The sequence below is a fragment of the Lithobates pipiens genome, unplaced genomic scaffold (assembly GCF_037356315.1).
Source record: "Lithobates pipiens isolate NorthernLeopardFrog02 unplaced genomic scaffold, aLitPip1_a1.2 Scaffold_18, whole genome shotgun sequence".
NCBI classification, from domain to species: Eukaryota; Metazoa; Chordata; class Amphibia; order Anura; family Ranidae; genus Lithobates; species Lithobates pipiens.
The window spans coordinates 90,906,521-90,924,577 of record NW_027507758.1 but is presented as its reverse complement, the minus strand read 5'-3'; the positions used below and the strand labels follow the sequence as shown (position 1 = coordinate 90,924,577).

The 18,057-nt window shown below is 46.1% G+C and overlaps 1 protein-coding gene across 1 annotated transcript in view; it reads right to left on the bottom strand.

Moving 5' to 3' along the window:
• The window catches only part of ISM1 (isthmin 1), an 87,390-nt gene extending 71,838 nt beyond the window's left edge, over window positions 1–15,552 (bottom strand). Inside the window, exon 1 of the mRNA XM_077485910.1 lies at window positions 14,868–15,552. Coding sequence (XP_077342036.1) covers window positions 14,868–14,975 — 108 coding nt within the window. The 5' untranslated portion in view covers window positions 14,976–15,552. The remainder of the gene's footprint in view (window positions 1–14,867) is intronic.
• Between the last annotated feature and the right edge of the window lie 2,505 nt (window positions 15,553–18,057).

Below are 18,057 nucleotides of genomic sequence, written 5' to 3'. Positions count from 1 at the left end.
CCATTGTTCCGGTGCACCAGACAAGGGTGCCCATTGTCGTCCCTGCAGTTTGCCGTGGCTCTGGAACCTCTTGCATTGCGAATGAGGGGAGACAGTGACATAAGGGGATACCAATGTGCAATGGGCACTGATGTAGTATCGTTGCTATATTTAGGAGACACACAGAAATCACTGAGTGCTGAGTTGACTCTCATCAAAGCCTTCGGGGCACTGTCTGGCTTTTCCATTAATTGGAATAAAATCAGTGTTAATGCCGTTAGACCCCATTACGACTCTCTTGCCAGAATGCGTGAAAGCGATACAGGTAGTGTCCCCCTTTTTGCTATTTAGGTATTCAAATATCTCCAAATACCTGTCCCTTAACCTACTACCTCTGCTTGCCAAATTTCGGGATAAGACCAAAGCCTGGCGTAAACTGCCTCTTTCCGTAGTGGGTAGAATTAATCTTATTAAAACAGTGTGGGCACCCCAACTGCTATTTTTAATAACTCTCCGGTCTGGATTCCCCGAAAGTGGTTTGACTCCCAATTAGGGAACTAATCTGGTGTAAAAAAAAAAAAAAAAAATAAAATAAAAAAAAAAAACACACAAGAATTAGCCCATCAACACTGCAATATAATAAAGATGAAGTTGGGCTAGCGGCACCTCACTCTAGAGCCTATTATCTTGCCTCACAGCTACAATGGCTGGGAGGCTGGGGTTTAATAGATACGATGACGATATTACAGCTCTGCCATACTTAGAGGCGGGCTATCCACATCTAGATCCTGGGGCTCCAACTATACTTCTCTTAAAAACACTATGGTCCTGTGCTAAAAGGCTACAGGAGATACGGGGCTATTAGTCCCACACTCCCTTATGGCGAAACATGAACTACAAGGAATTGTACAAACTCAGAGGCTTTAGGAACTGGGAAGGCTTGGGTATAAGATACATTACACAATTGTACACTGGGACTACCCTTAAATCATTTATGGAGATACAATCAGAATTTAATATACCACACACTAATTTTTACAAGTATCTACAATTGCACCACGCACTACAGATACAGTCAAGACAAAAACGGAGCTTAGATTGGTAGAGCACCCCACCGATACAAGGGATCTTTATGGAAAGTGAAAAGAAAGGTATGATCTAAGGCTTCATGCACACGAAACACTGGTAAACGCGTGTTCAGAGGCAGTGTGACACTTTTTTCAACTGCTCCTGAACTCATTCAATGTTATCCTATGTGTCCATGTACACAGTCTCGTTTTTTGCCGTTTTTATGCAGTTGCGTTTAACCTCGTTTTTCCAGAAGCAAAAAAAATGGGTTCAGACGCAAACGTTTCCACATTTCAGATGAAAAGCGCAGCAAAACGCCGCTACCGCGTTTTGCCGCGTTTTTGTTTATAAGCATTTTTTAAAGGTGACCTATTTTTTATTACATTAAAAATCTCAAAAATGATTGCAAATGATAAAAAACCTTTAAAAAAATATTTTAAACAATTGCAAGTGGACAATCCCCAACTTGTGGCAAGTGACATGGCAGGTGGCAAGTGACGTGGCAAGTGGACGATCCACAACTTGTGGCAAGTGATGTGGCAAGTGGACAATCCACAACTTGTGGCAAGTGATGTGGCAGGTGAAGTGGCAAGTGACGTGGCAAGTTGACAATCCACAACTTCTGGCAGGGTGACGTAGCAAGTGACGTGGCAAGTGGGCAATCCACAACTTGTGGCAGGTGAAGTGGCAAGTGGACAATCCACAACTTGTGGCAAGTGATGTGGTAGGTGACGTGGCAAGTGACCTGGCAGTGACATGGTAAGTGGACAATCCACAACTTGTCCACTTGCCACATCACCTGCCACAAGTTGTGGATTGTCCACTTACCACGTCACTGCCAGGTCACTTGCCACATCACCTGCCACAAGTTGTGGATTGTCCACTTGCCACATCACCTGCCACAATCCACAACTTGTGGCAGGTGATGTTGCAAGTGGACAATCCACAACTTGTGGCAGGTGATGTGGCAAGTGACGTGGCAAGTGGACAATCCACAACTTGTGGCAGGTGACGTGGCAAGTGGAAATCCACAACTTGTGGCTGGTGATGTGGCAGGTGGACAATCCACAACTTGTGGCAGGTGACATGGCAAGTGACGTGGCAAGTGGAAATCCACAACTTGTGGCAGGTGACGTGGCAAGTGACCTGGCAAGTGACGTGGCAAGTGACCTGGCAAGTGGACAATCCACAACTTGTGGCAGGTGACGTGGCAAGTGGACAATCCACAACTTGTGGCTGGTGATGTGGCAAGTGATGTGGCAAGTGGACAATCCACAACTTGTGGCAGGTGACATGGCAAGTGACGTGGCAAGTGGACAATCCACAACTTGTGGCAGGTGACGTGGCAAGTGGACAATCCACAACTTGTGGCAGGTGACGTGGCAAGTGGAAATCCACAACTTGTGGCTGGTGATGTGGCAGGTGGACAATCCACAACTTGTGGCAGGTGACATGGCAAGTGACGTGGCAAGTGGACAATCCACAACTTGTGGCAGGTGACATGGCAAGTGACGTGGCAAGTGGACAATCCACAACTTGTGGCAGGTGACATGGCAAGTGACGTGGCTAGTGACTACCACAACTGAGCGACATGCAATACAATCCACAACTTGTGGCAGGTGACGTGGCAAGTGACGTGGCAAGTGGAAATCCACAACTTGTGGCTGGTGATGTGGCAGGTGGACAATCCACAAGTTGTGACAGGTGACGTGGCAAGTGACGTGGCAAGTGGACAATCCACAACTTGTGGCAGGTGACGTGGCAAGTGGACAATCCACAACTTGTGGCTGGTGATGTGGCAAGTGATGTGGCAAGTGGACAGTCCACAACTTGTGGCAGGTGACATGGCAAGTGACGTGGCAAGTGGACAATCCACAACTTGTGGCAGGTGACGTGGCAAGTGATGTGGCAAGTGGACAATCCACAACTTGTGGCAGGTGACGTGGCAAGTGGAAATCCACAACTTGTGGCTGGTGATGTGGCAGGTGGACAATCCACAACTTGTGGCAGGTGACATGGCAAGTGACGTGGCAAGTGGACAATCCACAACTTGTGGCAGGTGACATGGCAAGTGACGTGGCAAGTGGACAATCCACAACTTGTGGCAGGTGACGTGGCAAGTGGAAATCCACAACTTGTGGCTGGTGATGTGGCAGGTGGACAATCCACAAGTTGTGACAGGTGACGTGGCAAGTGACGTGGCAAGTGGACAATCCACAACTTGTGGCAGGTGACGTGGCAAGTGGACAATCCACAACTTGTGGCAGGTGACGTGGCAAGTGGAAATCCACAACTTGTGGCAGGTGACGTGGCAAGTGACCTGGCAAGTGACCTGGCAAGTGGACAATCCTCAACTTGTGGCAGGTGACGTGGCAGGTGATGTGGCAAGTGACCTGGCAGGTGGACAATCCACAACTTGTGACAGGTGACGTGGCAAGTGGACAATCCACAACTTGTGGCAGGTGACGTGGCAAGTGGAAATCCACAACTTGTGGCTGGTGATGTGGCAAGTGGAAATCCACAACTTGTGGCTGGTGATGTGGCAAGTGACGTGGCAAGTGGACAATCCACAACTTGTGGCAGGTGACGTGGCAGGTGATGTGGCAAGTGACCTGGCAGGTGGACAATCCACAACTTGTGACAGGTGACGTGGCAAGTGGACAATCCACAACTTGTGGCAGGTGACGTGGCAAGTGGAAATCCACAACTTGTGGCTGGTGATGTGGCAAGTGGAAATCCACAACTTGTGGCTGGTGATGTGGCAAGTGACGTGGCAAGTGGACAATCCACAACTTGTGGCAGGTGACGTGGCAAGTGGACAATCCACAACTTGTGGCAGGTGACGTGGCAAGTGGACAATCCACAACTTGTGGCAGGTGACGTGGCAAGTGACCTGGCAAGTGACCTGGCAAGTGGACAATCAACAACTTGTGGCAGGTGACGTGGCAAGTGGACAATCCACAACTTGTGGCAGGTGACGTGGCAAGTGGACAATCCACAACTTGTGGCAGGTGATGTGGCAAGTGACGTGGCAAGTGGACAATCCACAACTTGTGGCAGGTGACGTGGCAAGTGGAAATCCACAAGTTGTGGCTGGTGATGTGGCAGGTGGACAATCCACAAGTTGTGACAGGTGACGTGGCAAGTGGACAATCCTCAACTTGTGGCAGGTGACGTGGCAAGTGGACAATCCACAACTTGTGGCAGGTGACGTGGCAAGTGGACAATCCACAACTTGTGGCAGGTGACGTGGCAAGTGGACAATCCACAACTTGTGGCAGGTGACGTGGCAAGTGGACAATCCACAACTTGTGGAAGGTGATGTGGCAAGTGACGTAGCAGGTGATGTGGCAAGTGGACAATCCACAACTTGTGGCAGGTGACGTGGCAAGTGGACAATCCACAACTTGTGGCAGGTGACGTGGCAAGTGGACAATCCACAACTTGTGGAAGGTGATGTGGCAAATGACGTGGCAGGTGATGTGGCAAGTGAACAATCCACAACTTGTGGCAGGTGACATGGCAAGTGACGTGGCAAGTGGACAATCCACAACTTGTGGCAGGTGACATGGCAGGTGATGTGGCAAGTGACCTGGCAGGTGGACAATCCACAACTTGTGACAGGTGACGTGGCAAGTGACGTGGCAAGTGGACAATCCACAACTTGTGGCAGGTGACGTGGCAAGTGGACAATCCACAACTTGTGGCAGGTGACGTGGCAAGTGGACAATCCACAACTTGTGGAAGGTGATGTGGCAAGTGGACAATCCACAACTTGTGGAAGGTGATGTGGCAAGTGACGTGGCAGGTGATGTGGCAAGTGACCTGGCAGGTGGACAATCCACAACTTGTGACAGGTGACGTGGCAAGTGACGTGGCAAGTGGACAATCCACAACTTGTGGCAGGTGACGTGGCAAGTGGACAATCCACAACTTGTGGCAGGTGACGTGGCAAGTGGACAATCCACAACTTGTGGAAGGTGATGTGGCAAGTGACGTGGCAGGTGATGTGGCAAGTGAACAATCCACAACTTGTGGCAGGTGACATGGCAAGTGACGTGGCAAGTGGACAATCCACAACTTGTGGCAGGTGACGTGGCAGGTGATGTGGCAAGTGACCTGGCAAGTGGACAATCCACAACTTGTGGCAGGTGCCGTGGCAAGTGACACGCTAAATACAAGTACACTGCTGCTCTCAGCTGCTGCTACTCACTCTGGTCTCACAAAATTGCTGAAATAGTGAATACTGTTTTTGCGCTTGGGGAGGGTCTATGATGTTAGCTTAACTAAACGCTTCTAGAAGCAAACGTGGTAAAAACACCTCTAAATTGCGGTAAAACGGGCGTTTATAAACGCCGATTTCAGCTTTTAAAAGCAGGTGTCCAGCAGAGTTTGCATCTGTGTCTCGTGTGCATGAAGCCTAAATGTTATAACATGCTTCTCAACAAAAGTCAAGACCCAGCCAGTCTACCTTGCAGATACAAATGGGAGGGGGGATGTGGGGGCCATGGATGGGGAGACGTGGCATCTTTACCTCGCCTCTGCCCCCCTGGTCTCAGTGTCTGCCTCACAAAAACCTGTCCCACCTTTACTTGCTGCGCTGGGCATACAGAACTCCAGCACGCCTCCACAAATGGGGAATATGGGATACACCCCTATGCCCAAAATGCCAGAGGGACAATGGTGACCTGCTGCACATGCTCTGAAAGTGCCCAGAAAAACTTTTACGATATTGGAAGGAAGTCCTTGACACAATTTCGCAGGTATATTATTTCACTTTTCCGTGAAACCCTACGATATGCCTATTGGGTGCCCTGGATGAAAAGCACACATGGCGATTGTTTGTTGTATGTTGCTCGCAAAATAATTGCACAACTTTAGATAACTCCCAGGGTTCCTACTAGGCACCAAATGGGTTGAACAGGTCAATTGAATATTAATTATAGAAAAAAAAATACCTGACATATCAACATAGAAATGCACCCTGTAAATTCTATACATTGTGGCAGGCCTGGTTGGGGATACCTGGGGTTAGCGCCACCTCAATTGGTTAAAGATAGACTTTTACAGGGCCTATAAATAGAGAGGTGGTGGGGGGGGGGGGGGGGGGGGAATGCTCCAAATGGTTGGAAAAGAATACTTACACAATTGTGAACTGTGATATTCACAACGCTCAATCAATCGATTACACAGGTGGCTAGAGCTAGAAATGTAGGTACTCAAATCACTGGTCTAAGTTGTTGCTGTAGCCCACATAAGAGGTTTTAGGAGGAGTGACCCTTTAAACACCCCAGCCATAGCATGCTTCAAGCCAAGCGAGTTATAATTGGTCTCTGAGCATCACAAACATTTCCTCAACGTTAAAAACTCCTCTTGAATCGTTTTCAGTTATTAGAAAGTACCCCGGACCCTGTAGGAGGAGAGCAGACACACCTTTGATGTGCATATGTTCGGAATTTGGAGCGAGCTGCACTACACAGTATAAATCTCAGCCCTAATCTGTCCCTGCCTGGAAGATTTTACAATCTCATCATTTTGCTGCACTATAAAGAAAAGTAGAAAGCATATGGCAGCAGTTTCCAGAGTGACAGACGGTAGGTCCTGCTTTTCTAATCTTGTGCCAAGTTACTTTTTAGAGCTTTTCTACTAACAAGGTATAGAGGAACCTTATTCTGAACTACAATCACAATACATGCAGGCAATGATTAAAGCACATCTAAAGCCAGCCCACCTCCAATGTTGGATAGCAGTATGCTTAAATGCCAGTAAAGTTATTTTTTGCCATCTGTGTCATATTGGGGATAGTTATATATTCTAGATCTATTGTTCCATTTTATTTGGATCCCACCACCTTTGAGACTATACAATACATAAGCCCTGATGAAGTGAAGGGGGGGGGGGGGGTGAAACTCCAAAATGCCCCCCCCCCCAATCATTTAACCACTTCAGCTCCAGAAGATTTTGACATTTAGCACTGCCTGGTTTATCTGATAATTGGGTACAGTATTGCATGACTGTGCAAACAAAATTTATTTTTTTCCACACAAATAGAGCTTTCTTTCTTTTGGTGGCATTTGATCATCACTTTTTGTATATAAACGAAACAAAACTAAACATTTTGAAAAATAATCATAAAATTTTTTTTTTTTTTTTTTTATAGCTGTAAAAAAAAAAAGTGTATATTGATTGGTTTGCATGAATGTTGGTGTCTACAAATTATGATATACACACACAATTTTTATACAAGTATATGCGACGATCAATGACATAGTGGGACAATCTGACACTGGGTGGATAGTGACTACTACTGCCATCACCAGGGACACTAAAGCCTCACACACGATCAGACTTTGTACAAACTTTCTCGTAGATTTTTGTACAAAGGGCGTCGGCCGTGAACTTGTATTGCATACACTCGGTAGGACTTTTTCAGCCAACTTTCACCAAATAACATGGTTTGTCTGCTCTTTACTGCCACCTTTGGTCAACTTCTGTATTGTTGTCTGATTTTTTGCAGTGGTTCTGAGCATGCATGTTTGTACTTTGTACAAAAGTCCTATGGTTTTCTGTAAACACGATCAGACTTTGCTCCATCTGACTTTTGTTGCCGGATAGTTTGTCTGTTCGCACAGCTAACAAAAGTCTGATGAAAACCCGAAAAAGTTTGTCCGATGGAGCGTACACACGGTCGGATGTTGCCTTAAAACAGCCAATTTGCATGTTTTTTGTCAAAAAGTCTGCTCATGTGTATGGGCCTTAATACACTGATCAGTACTAATATACACCGTCGTTGTACTAAAATTGTCTAGGGGCAATGAAAGGGTTAACTGTGTGCAATATGAGCTGCTTTTGCTAGTAGATGTGGTGGATTTTTTTCCCCCTGTTTTGCAACAGCCACATTTCTGTTCGTAAATACAGGGCTCTGTAGGATGTAAAAAAAAAAAAAAAAAAAAAAAAAAAAACAAACACATTTTCTTGATTTGATTTAAATCAAATTTATTTTAATAAAATGCTTTTTCAGTAAAAATCGAAAAGATAGTTTTCTATTTATGATACATTAATAATTGAGTTTATTCAGCATGAAAATGGAGCTTAGTTATGTAGCATGAGGCTGTATATTTTGCGGTAAACTCATTCAATGAATCCAAGCTCTGCAAGCTGAGATGACATGCACTGCATTGATACAGTCACACAATTTCACAGTAATAAATTATGAGAGAACAAAGTTCAGCAATATCCCTTTATTCCATTGTTTTGCAAATCTATGTACACTACAAACTGTATGATTGAATCACTTCTGATATCGCTGTTTTACTAACCTGACAGCTTATTCTGAATAGGAAACCTTCATTTTGTTTGCAAATATTAAAGATTCTAACTACCAGCAAGAACGAGTCCTTACATTTAAAGGGCGCCTGTCATTTCAGATCCATCATGGCAGTCCCTGTTAGCGGGCATCCACTCACCTGCTGCCACCACATCCCTCACCTTGTGTCACTGCCTTCTCATTAAAGTGAATGGGACTGTCGGTGAGTCAACAGCGGGTCAGGAGGAACTGCTGTGGGACAGAGATGACAGTTGCTCTTTAGAAATTAGGATTTAAATCAAGCCTTTTTACTAGGGATTTAATAAAATCCACCCTGGGGCTCTGTACTACGATTCCCTACACCAATCAGAAGATCTCGGCCATAAATCATTGGCTGGGACCTGCTAACGCAACTTCTGCTGTAGCGAATCACAGCACAGATGGGGCAGGGGGCATGAGCCCCCTACCCAGAAATGCCAGATCACGTACAGTACATGATCCGTCGCAGAATGGCCGTCCTGTCACGGTCATTGTGCATGGCGCGGTCTGCAAGTACTATAGTTAAGCCAACTTGTTTTGGTTAGGCTGCTCCCCAAATACCAGAAAATCCCCCAAAAAGGATGAGGAGTCTTGAGAGAGGGCCACCTATACAGGAAGCAGGAGGAGTGCTACATCCATGGTGACTTATGCCCCGTACACACGGTTGGACTTTCTTACTGCAAATGTGCGATCGGAGCTTGTTGTCAGAAATTCCGACCGTGTGTAGGCTCCATCGGATATTTTCCGTCAACACAATCCGTTGTCGGAAATTCCAATCGGTTGGACACAATTCCGACGCACAAAGTTCCACCCATGCTCGGAATCAAGCAGAAGAGCCGCACTGGCTATTGAACTTAATTTTTCCTCGGCTCATCGTACGTGTTGTACGTCACCGCATTCTTGATGTTTGGAATTGCCGACCAACTTTGTGTGGCCGTGTGTATGCAAGACAAGTTTGAGCCAACAGTCGGTAAAAAAAGTCCATGGATTTTGTTGTTGGAATGTCCGATCGTGTGTACGGGGCATTAGATCCCTTTCACACAGGGGCCAGGGGCATGTTAGCGCTAAAGCACCACTTGTTTTGTTGGCACTTTAGCGCTGTTTAAGCAGCACTTTTTGGCCGCTAGCAGGGTGCCTTTAACTCGAATAAAGGAGTTAAAAAACGCCCGTGTTGCGGCGCTACCGAAGCACTTTTCAGGTGCTTCAGCAGCAATGCCCATTCATTTCAATGGGCAAGGTGTTTTAGAAGCAGTGTATACAGCACTCCCAAACCACGCCAAAGATGCTGCTTGTAGGACTTTTCAGAATGCCCCACCAAGTGCACCACCCCAGTGTGAAGACACACCGAAATTCATGGGAAGTGGTTTTCAGGTGCTATTTAGAGGCCATTTCTAGCGCTAAAACGCCTGAAAATTGCCTCAGTGTGAAAGGGGTCTTAGAGATCCAACGCGTTCCAGGGGTGTGGATCCTCCACCCTCAACGGGGCCCTTGACTGTTGCTGGAAATATAACAATTGTTATAGAATATAGATCATGTATTTTTTGCCACACCAAAATTCATGGCCACGTGCCACAGCCTATCCGGTTACATTGTATAACCATTGGTACATTACCATCCAGCCACATTTAAAGTGGAATTCAAACCCAAGACTAACGGTTTCTTAAAATTGTCCCCACCCCATACAAAAGAAATAAACAGGGAGGAGCGACGTGCTGTAGTCCCCGCGTTCATGCAAGTCCCAGAGTAACAGGCGGCAATCGAGAGTCGGCCGGATCGGAGTTTATACTGCATTTTTTTGTTTGTCTAATTGTAAGTGCAATACGTTTTATTTATTAAAACCACCAAAAGATTTTACACTATGGAAGTTTTTTATTTTCTCATGGGGACCATCTGGCAATATGTACCTTTGAGTGATAACATCCGAGCGGGGAACCTAGTGAGAGCCGCTGTCTCTTCTACTTGACAGGAGAAGGGGGGGGGGGGTGTGAGCAGGGGACCCTCCTGAGTGCGGGCTGCCCGGACCCATATAGTAATGCCATTGTGCTGATTTAACACTTGACCCGCCCTTACCCCTACCTGTGGACACCCATGGTTTTTATTACAAACTATGTGAGCAGACTGCAGTTCCTCTTTAACTGTCTGACAGCCAGGTTGTCAGAACACAAAAGCAGGCAGGAGAGATTCCTCCACTGCCCATGCGGTTTAGAATGGACAGGATAGAACCCAAATACTCATGAAATTCGGCCCCCCAGAGGCAAGGGGCGGAGCCTAGCTGACGACATCCCGTGACCATTTTGGAATCAAAATTGCTGAGTGATGAGCCCGGTATACAAAGACTCCCTTCAAGTTTAGGATACGTTGTATTCAGCACTTTGTGCAGTCTTATTTGGTAAGCGTTTTTATCCTATTGCTGATGATATCATTCAAAATTAAAGAGCACTATTACGCTTTTATTTATTTTTTATTTCATACACCCACTGGCCACTTTATTTGTCTTTAGTTGTGGAGTTGCACTGCACTATAATATATATATATATAATTTATTTTATTTTTTATTTTTTTTACAGGATATAACCCGTTAGATTTCTCTTCTTCAGCCCAGTAGAATTGTCCCAAAAATTTTCAGAGTATTTGTTTGATTATAAAATAGTAAGAAAATTCTAACAAAATATGACAAGGAAATACTTAGGGAGGACAAAACTGATGTTTACTTTGACTGCAGAGGTGAGAAATAAAATAAAAAATTATTTAAAAAAAAGCAGGATGCAAAATATGGTTGTCGTTTGCGGGAAAAATGGTACATCATGTAATGAAACCTGTTTAATAGGTCTGGGATTCCATTCAAACAGCAGGTCTAGATAAAATTAAGGGCTTTCAAAAAACAAAATGGCAAGAATGAATAAATAATAAAAAAAAAAAAAAAAAAAAAAAAAAAAAAAAAGAGGTTCTGTCAAATGATTTTTCGGAGCTTCCATGTGGACACTCAAAATGAAAATCTAACTGTGTATGGCCAACTTTAGCATGATCTTTGTAGTACAGCTCCATATGAAGACTGCCCTGTGTCGGCCACGAAGGTCTTCTGTATGAAGAGATGAAAATTCTGGTATTTCCTTTACCCAAGAAGCTGAGAAGCAGTGACTTTCTTGGTCGCACGGCTTTCTCCTGGACAGTCTGAGCTCTTTTTTTTTGACTATAGACAGACACTTTCTTCAGATGATTACCGTTTACATCAAGTATAGACAATTCAATGAAGCCAGTAATTAGCGCAACCAAAACATGACAGCTGGTGCCAAAGTTTCCTGAGCGCTTTCTATGGCTGACATGGAAAAGATGGGAACCCTGGCCACCCTCAATGCCATCTACATCTTACTCATTGGATCGGTTGGCTCCAATGATTTGCCCATCATTACACTAATAACTACATTTCAATATATGGGAAAAGCTTAGGTTTCAATGCAAGGTAGCCCAGTTTGCCAAAAGAGAAAAATTAAAAGAAACATTGGATTTTTTGTCATCAAGTATCGGCAACTTCTTCAGCTTAAATTGGGAAGTGGACAATGTGACACCACCAATTCCAAATCAATATCCATAAAAAAAAAAAAAAAACCTTCCAGATCTGGGTAAGGTGAGGGAACGGGGGGAAGGATGAACATATCTAATAACTTTCTGTTGCTCCCCAAGGTGTCCCCACTGAGGAGATTTTCACCAATGTCCTTTCCAGGGACAGGAAGTAAGGGGGAAATCACTCCCAGTGGAGTTTTGATGTACTAATTTCCCCAATTTTCTATTACCGGTATGTATTAAGGTCTTACAAAGTTGGACAGGCAAGTGTCCATATTTTAAAAGTCATATGCTGTTAGAGTACAACGTCACACGAAAGCGCAGTTGTCACTCAAAGGAACGCAGTGGTGCCATATTGCAAAAAATAGCCTGGTCGGAAGGGGGGTAAATCTTCCAGCGTCAAGCGGTTAAGGTTAAATAGAACATTGTAAAGGTTTTGTTATCGCTGATTGATGAGTACAATAAATATCCAATGATCCTCACAGAACACTTGTGTGAATAGAACTTCCTGTGCTACACTCTTCCCAGTTCTCACTGTGAATTACAGAACACCTCCCCCTTGTGCTATGGAGAGGAGTGTTCCTAGGGTGACAATGCTGCACCCCCATATATACAGTGAGTACGGCTCCATTCACATTTGGCGTTTTGGGATCTCGGAGAGAATTGCTGAAATTTTAGTTGCGATCTCAAAATCGCACTGCAAATCACAAAACACGTGTTCAGGTGCCATTTATTTTCAATGGCACTTAAAATGTGTTTTGCCGTCATAAACCGCACTGCGTTTTTAAGTGCCATTGAAAACAAATGGCACCTGAACATGCGTTTTGTGATTGTGAGCAGAACTGCAGGGATTCTGCCCGACGTGCCAAAACGCCAAAGGTGATCGGAGGCTCAGCATTGTCATGCCAGGACAATAACCGTTACTGAAGGAAAAAGATAAAAAAAGTTTAAAGTAAAACTAAAGAAAAATAAAAAGGTGACAAAAAACTAAAGACTGGAAAACAACTGGAAACATGTCACATATTGTCCCCGAAGTGCATGAATGTGGATCACAAGTGTGGTGCCATTGATGATAGTATTCTAAACGTGGCCAAAAAATAAACATGCAAAAGGCACAACGTGAACCTAAACGAAATGCGTAGATGGGGAAAGGAGCGGACAATCCATCCCATTCCCATCAGAATATTAGAAGATAAGAGCTCTGTATACACCAACCAATCAGGAGCAAATGTCACAAAATCATTGCAATAAATGTATTTCACAGTCACAGCCCCCCCCCCCCCCCCCCATCAGAATACAATGCAATTATCGATCGGTATCCCCATCAAAGAATTATTATTGATCACTGCCACCATCAGACTGCAATTATTGATCAACTGGCCTCTTACTTGGTGCAAATATGCCCACATTAAAATATATAACAATTATTGATCAGTGGCCCCTCCAGCAGACCATATATCAATTATTGATCAGTGCTTCCCCCCCCCCCCAGCAGATCATTATTGATCAGTGCCCTCATCACATCATATACCAATTATTGATCAGTGCCCCCCCCCCCAGATCATATACAAATGATTGATCAGTGCCCCCCCCCCCAGCAGATCATCTATCAATTATTGTTCAGTGTCCTCACCACATACTGATCATTGATCAGTGCCCTCCCCAGTAAATCATAGAACAATTTTTGATCAGTGTCCTTGTAAATCATATCAGAACAAGTTATTGATTAGTGCTTCCCCCATAGTTCATATACCAATTATTGATTAGTGTTCCCCTCAGCAGATCAAAATATATCTCACAATAAACAATGTCAAAATAAAAATAAAATAAATCAGATAGACAGAGCAACCAAAAGCTCCAAATATTGACAAAATTCCACCGTCCGTAGTGCAACTTTCAATGATAGTCACTAAAAGTTGCACTACGGTGGAATTTTGGCAATATTTGGACTTGATTTATGAGTTTTTGGATGCACTACATATACATACATATATATATATTATTTTGTTTATATAGCAGTAATTGATCAGTGTCCCCCCCCCCCCCCCCCCACAAGTAGATCATAAACCAATTATCAGTGTCCCCTGTAGATCATATAACAGTTATTGATTAGTGCTCCCCCCATAGTTCATATACTTATTGATTGATGCCACCCCAGTAGATCATATATGAATTATTGATCGGTGTGTTCCCCTCCCCTGTAGATCATATATGAATTATTGATCCGTGTGTCCCCCCCTGTAGATCATATATGAATTATTGATTCGTGTGTCCCACCCCCAGCAGATCATATATGAATTATTGATTTGTGTGTCCCCCCCCGGCAGATCATATATGAATTATTGATTTGTGTGTCCCCCCCCGGCAGATCATATATGAATTATTGATTCGTGTGTCCCCCCCCGGCAGATCATATATGAATTATTGATTCGTGTGTCCCCCCCCGGCAGATCATATATGAATTATTGATTCGTGTGTCCCACCCCGGCAGATCATATATGAATTATTGTTGATTCGTGTGTCCCACCCCGGAAGCTCATATATGAATTAGGATCTACTGGGGGGACACACTGATCAATAATTCATATATGATCTACTGGGGGGACCTACTGATCAATATATGAATTATTGATCGATGTCCCCCCCAGTAGATCATATGAATTATTGATCGTGTGTCCCCCCAGTAGATCATATATGAATTATTGATCGGTGTGTGTCCCCCCAGTAGATCATATATGAATTATTGATCGGTGTGTGTCCCCCCAGTAGATCATATATGAATTATTGATCGTGTGTGTCCCCCCAGTAGATCATATATGAATTATTGATCGATGCCCCCCCCCCCCAGTAGATCATATACGAATTATTGATAAGTAGAGTAGAAGACATAGTAGGTAGGTATCGGGTGTCTCACCTGGCTGGCATTGGCCGGACTGGCAGGGCCCCCCCTTAGCACAGTGATGTGGAGGGTGAGCAGTAGAAGTCCCAGGAGAAGAAGTAGCTCAGCTGCCAGTCTCACCATCCTCTTGATCCGCCCGGCTTTCAGTGCCCGCTCAGTCGGGCCAGTTGCCCCCCCGCTCTCCGGGTCCAGGGGGGGGTCGGGCCGGGTGGAGGAGCCGGGGGAGCCGCCGCCACCACCGCAGCACTTCGGAGCCACTGCGGGACAGGAAGGAACAAAGACCCGAGGGAAAGCTGCACTGGAGGGGGCAAGCGGGGGTCTCCCCAAGCCGGATCAGCGGCGGGCACGACTTCCCTCAACCAGCCGGGATCCGGGGTGAACATGGGCCGCTCCGTGCACCCCAATACTTCCCCCGAATCACCGCCCCCCTCCGCCTCCACGAGTCTACAGGTAAGAGGTGTGCACTACTCCGATCCACCGGATCGTACAGGGGGCGCTGTGCCGGAGATCCACGGGGTTATTGTCCGCCCGTCCACATGGGGAGATCGCTGTGTGTGTAGATCCTTCCCGGGACACCGATCCCTCCTTCACCGGACTGTGATGAGCTGTACACCGTACATTGTATCCATTCCAAGTCCCCGATCTGCACCCACTACTCCTCCGTACAGCCTGGCCGAGGGGCTTTATAGTGCGGGACTTGTTGTTGGTGTGATACCCCTCCCCCTGTCATTACCATCCCCTCCCACCCCCGACCCCCGTCCCCCCCTCTCCCCCACCGCAGCCCGCTTACCGATATTCCCGCACACAGCTGTATGGAGGGGGCTGGGGTCATCATCATCCATCACCCCCCAGAGCAGACACCCCCGACCTCTCCTGGGGGGTACAACTGGCCCTGGATCTGATTGGGGGGGTACAAGCAACCCTGGATCTGATTGGGGGGGCAGATAACCCTGGATCTGATTGGGGGGGTACAACTGACCCTGGATATGATTGGGGGGTACAACTGACCCTGGATATGATTGGGGGGTACAACTGACCCTGGATCTGATGGGGGGGCAGCTGACTCTGGATCTGATTAGATTGGGGTACAGCTGACCCTCGATCTGATTAGATTGGGGTACAGCTGACCCTGGATCTGATTGTGTGGGGGGGGGGGGTACAGCTGAACCTGGATCTGATTGTGTGGGGGAGGGGGGGTACAGCTGAACCTGGATCTGATTGTGTGTGTGTGGGGGGGGGGGGGGGTACAGCTGAACCTGGATCTGATTTGGGGGAGGCAGCTGACCCTGGATCTGGTGGGGGACAGCTGACCCTGGATCTGATTAGAGGGGGATATAGCTGACCCTGGATCTGATTGGGGGGAGCTACAGCTGAGCCTGGATCAGATTGGGGGAGACAGTTGACCCTGGATTTGATTGTGTGTGTGTGTGGGGGGGGGAGTATAGCTGACCCTGGATCTAGTTGGGGAGGTACAGCTGACCCAGGATCTGATTGGGGGAGGGGGCAGCTAAACCCTGGATCTGGTGGAAGGACAGCTGACCCTGAATCTGATTAGAGGGGGATATAGCTGACCCTGGATCTGATTGTGGGGAGGTACAGCTGAGCCTGGATCAGATTGGGGGGGGGGGGGCAGTTGACCCTGGATTTGATTGTTGTGTGTGTGAGGGGGGGGGGGGGGGTGGGGGTTTACAGCTGACCCTGGATCTGGTTGGGGAGGTACAGCTGACCCTGGATCTGATGGGGGAGCAGCTGACCCTGGATCTGATTTGGGGGGGACAGCAAACCCTGGATCTGATTGGAGGGGGGTACAGCTGACCCCAGATCTGATTGGGGGGGCAGCTGACCCTGGATCTGATGGAGGGGATACAGCTGACCCTGGATCTGATGGGGGGGGGGGGCTGACTCTGGATCTGATTGGGGGGTATAGCTGACCCTGGATCTGATGGGGGGGGGGGGGGGGTACAGCTCACCCTGGAATAGGAAAGGATTTCATTGAGGGTAGGAGATTGGTTGTTGCTTAAAGTTTAGAGTCCTGGTGATTGTTCTATTGACTCATTCTGAGAAGACAAAATGAAAATGTAAATTCCCCAGCTCCCCTTCACATCGTGCCGCCCCATCCCTGGACCGACCCCATCAGATCCAACTACACTGGGACCAAAGTCTTTCTTGTGACTTTTCTCTTTCTGGATCTATAAGTAGCCAGGTGATGGTAAATGTGCGTCCGTTCCATCAGACTACCTCATGTCTACTTACGGAATAATGGATGAGGACGCAGATATTTTTTCTTTTTTTTTCTGGAACTGGATAGACTTAAAGGGTAACTCCAATTTGTGGGAAAAAATATAGCACATAAAAAAGTAGCAGATTGCATCACCCTATTTAGATTGCTAGCTTCATGAGCAAGGCTCTCTTTACACTCTTGTATTTTATTGTATTGTAACTGTATTGTCTATCTTTAGATTGTAAAGCTCTTTGCAGACAGCACTATACAGTGTAAATCCTTTATTATAATATTAATTTGCATGTTCTCCCTGTGTCTGCCATACACATGTGCTGAAAGTAAGCACACTAATAGAAGGAGATGTCAGAGTGAACTTTTGTCAGCAGACTGGGCATGTTTTTTTTCTGACTAGGCTGTGCTCCAGGACCTGGATGTTTTGTCTGGTAGAGGTCCTTCTATCGCAAAACTAGCTACATAAAGTTTCAAATAGTTGGGAAGGTAAACTGCTCCTATGTATTTCTTTCAGCTGTACTTTTAGCTGCCTTCTGCTCCCTTTCTGGAAGACATTTCTGTTATACAGACTTGGACACCTGTTGCTTTTCAATCGTTTTTTTTTAAGATCAGCACCTGATTGTCTCAGCCTGGACTGGCTTTGTGATGATCATCGGTGATATTAAGGAAGAACTCCAGAAAAAATACTTACTACTGCCACTGTTTGGGTTCTGCACCTTCATCTTGCTCCAAGATGTCATCAATAGGTGGTTGTCGTTTCTGGATTCAGGCAGCCACATCTCCATGGTGTGCCACCACCCTCCTCCTTTCATGAGCGAAAGTCAATGCCTCCAGAAATATGTGGCGTGCATATCCCAAGAGGACTGGGAGAACAGCACACCATTCTCTCCTAGGCAAGATTGGATGATTGGGGGGGGGGGGGGGGGGGGGATGCATTTTCATGTAGTATTGGCATGGGTGGAAAAGAGGAAA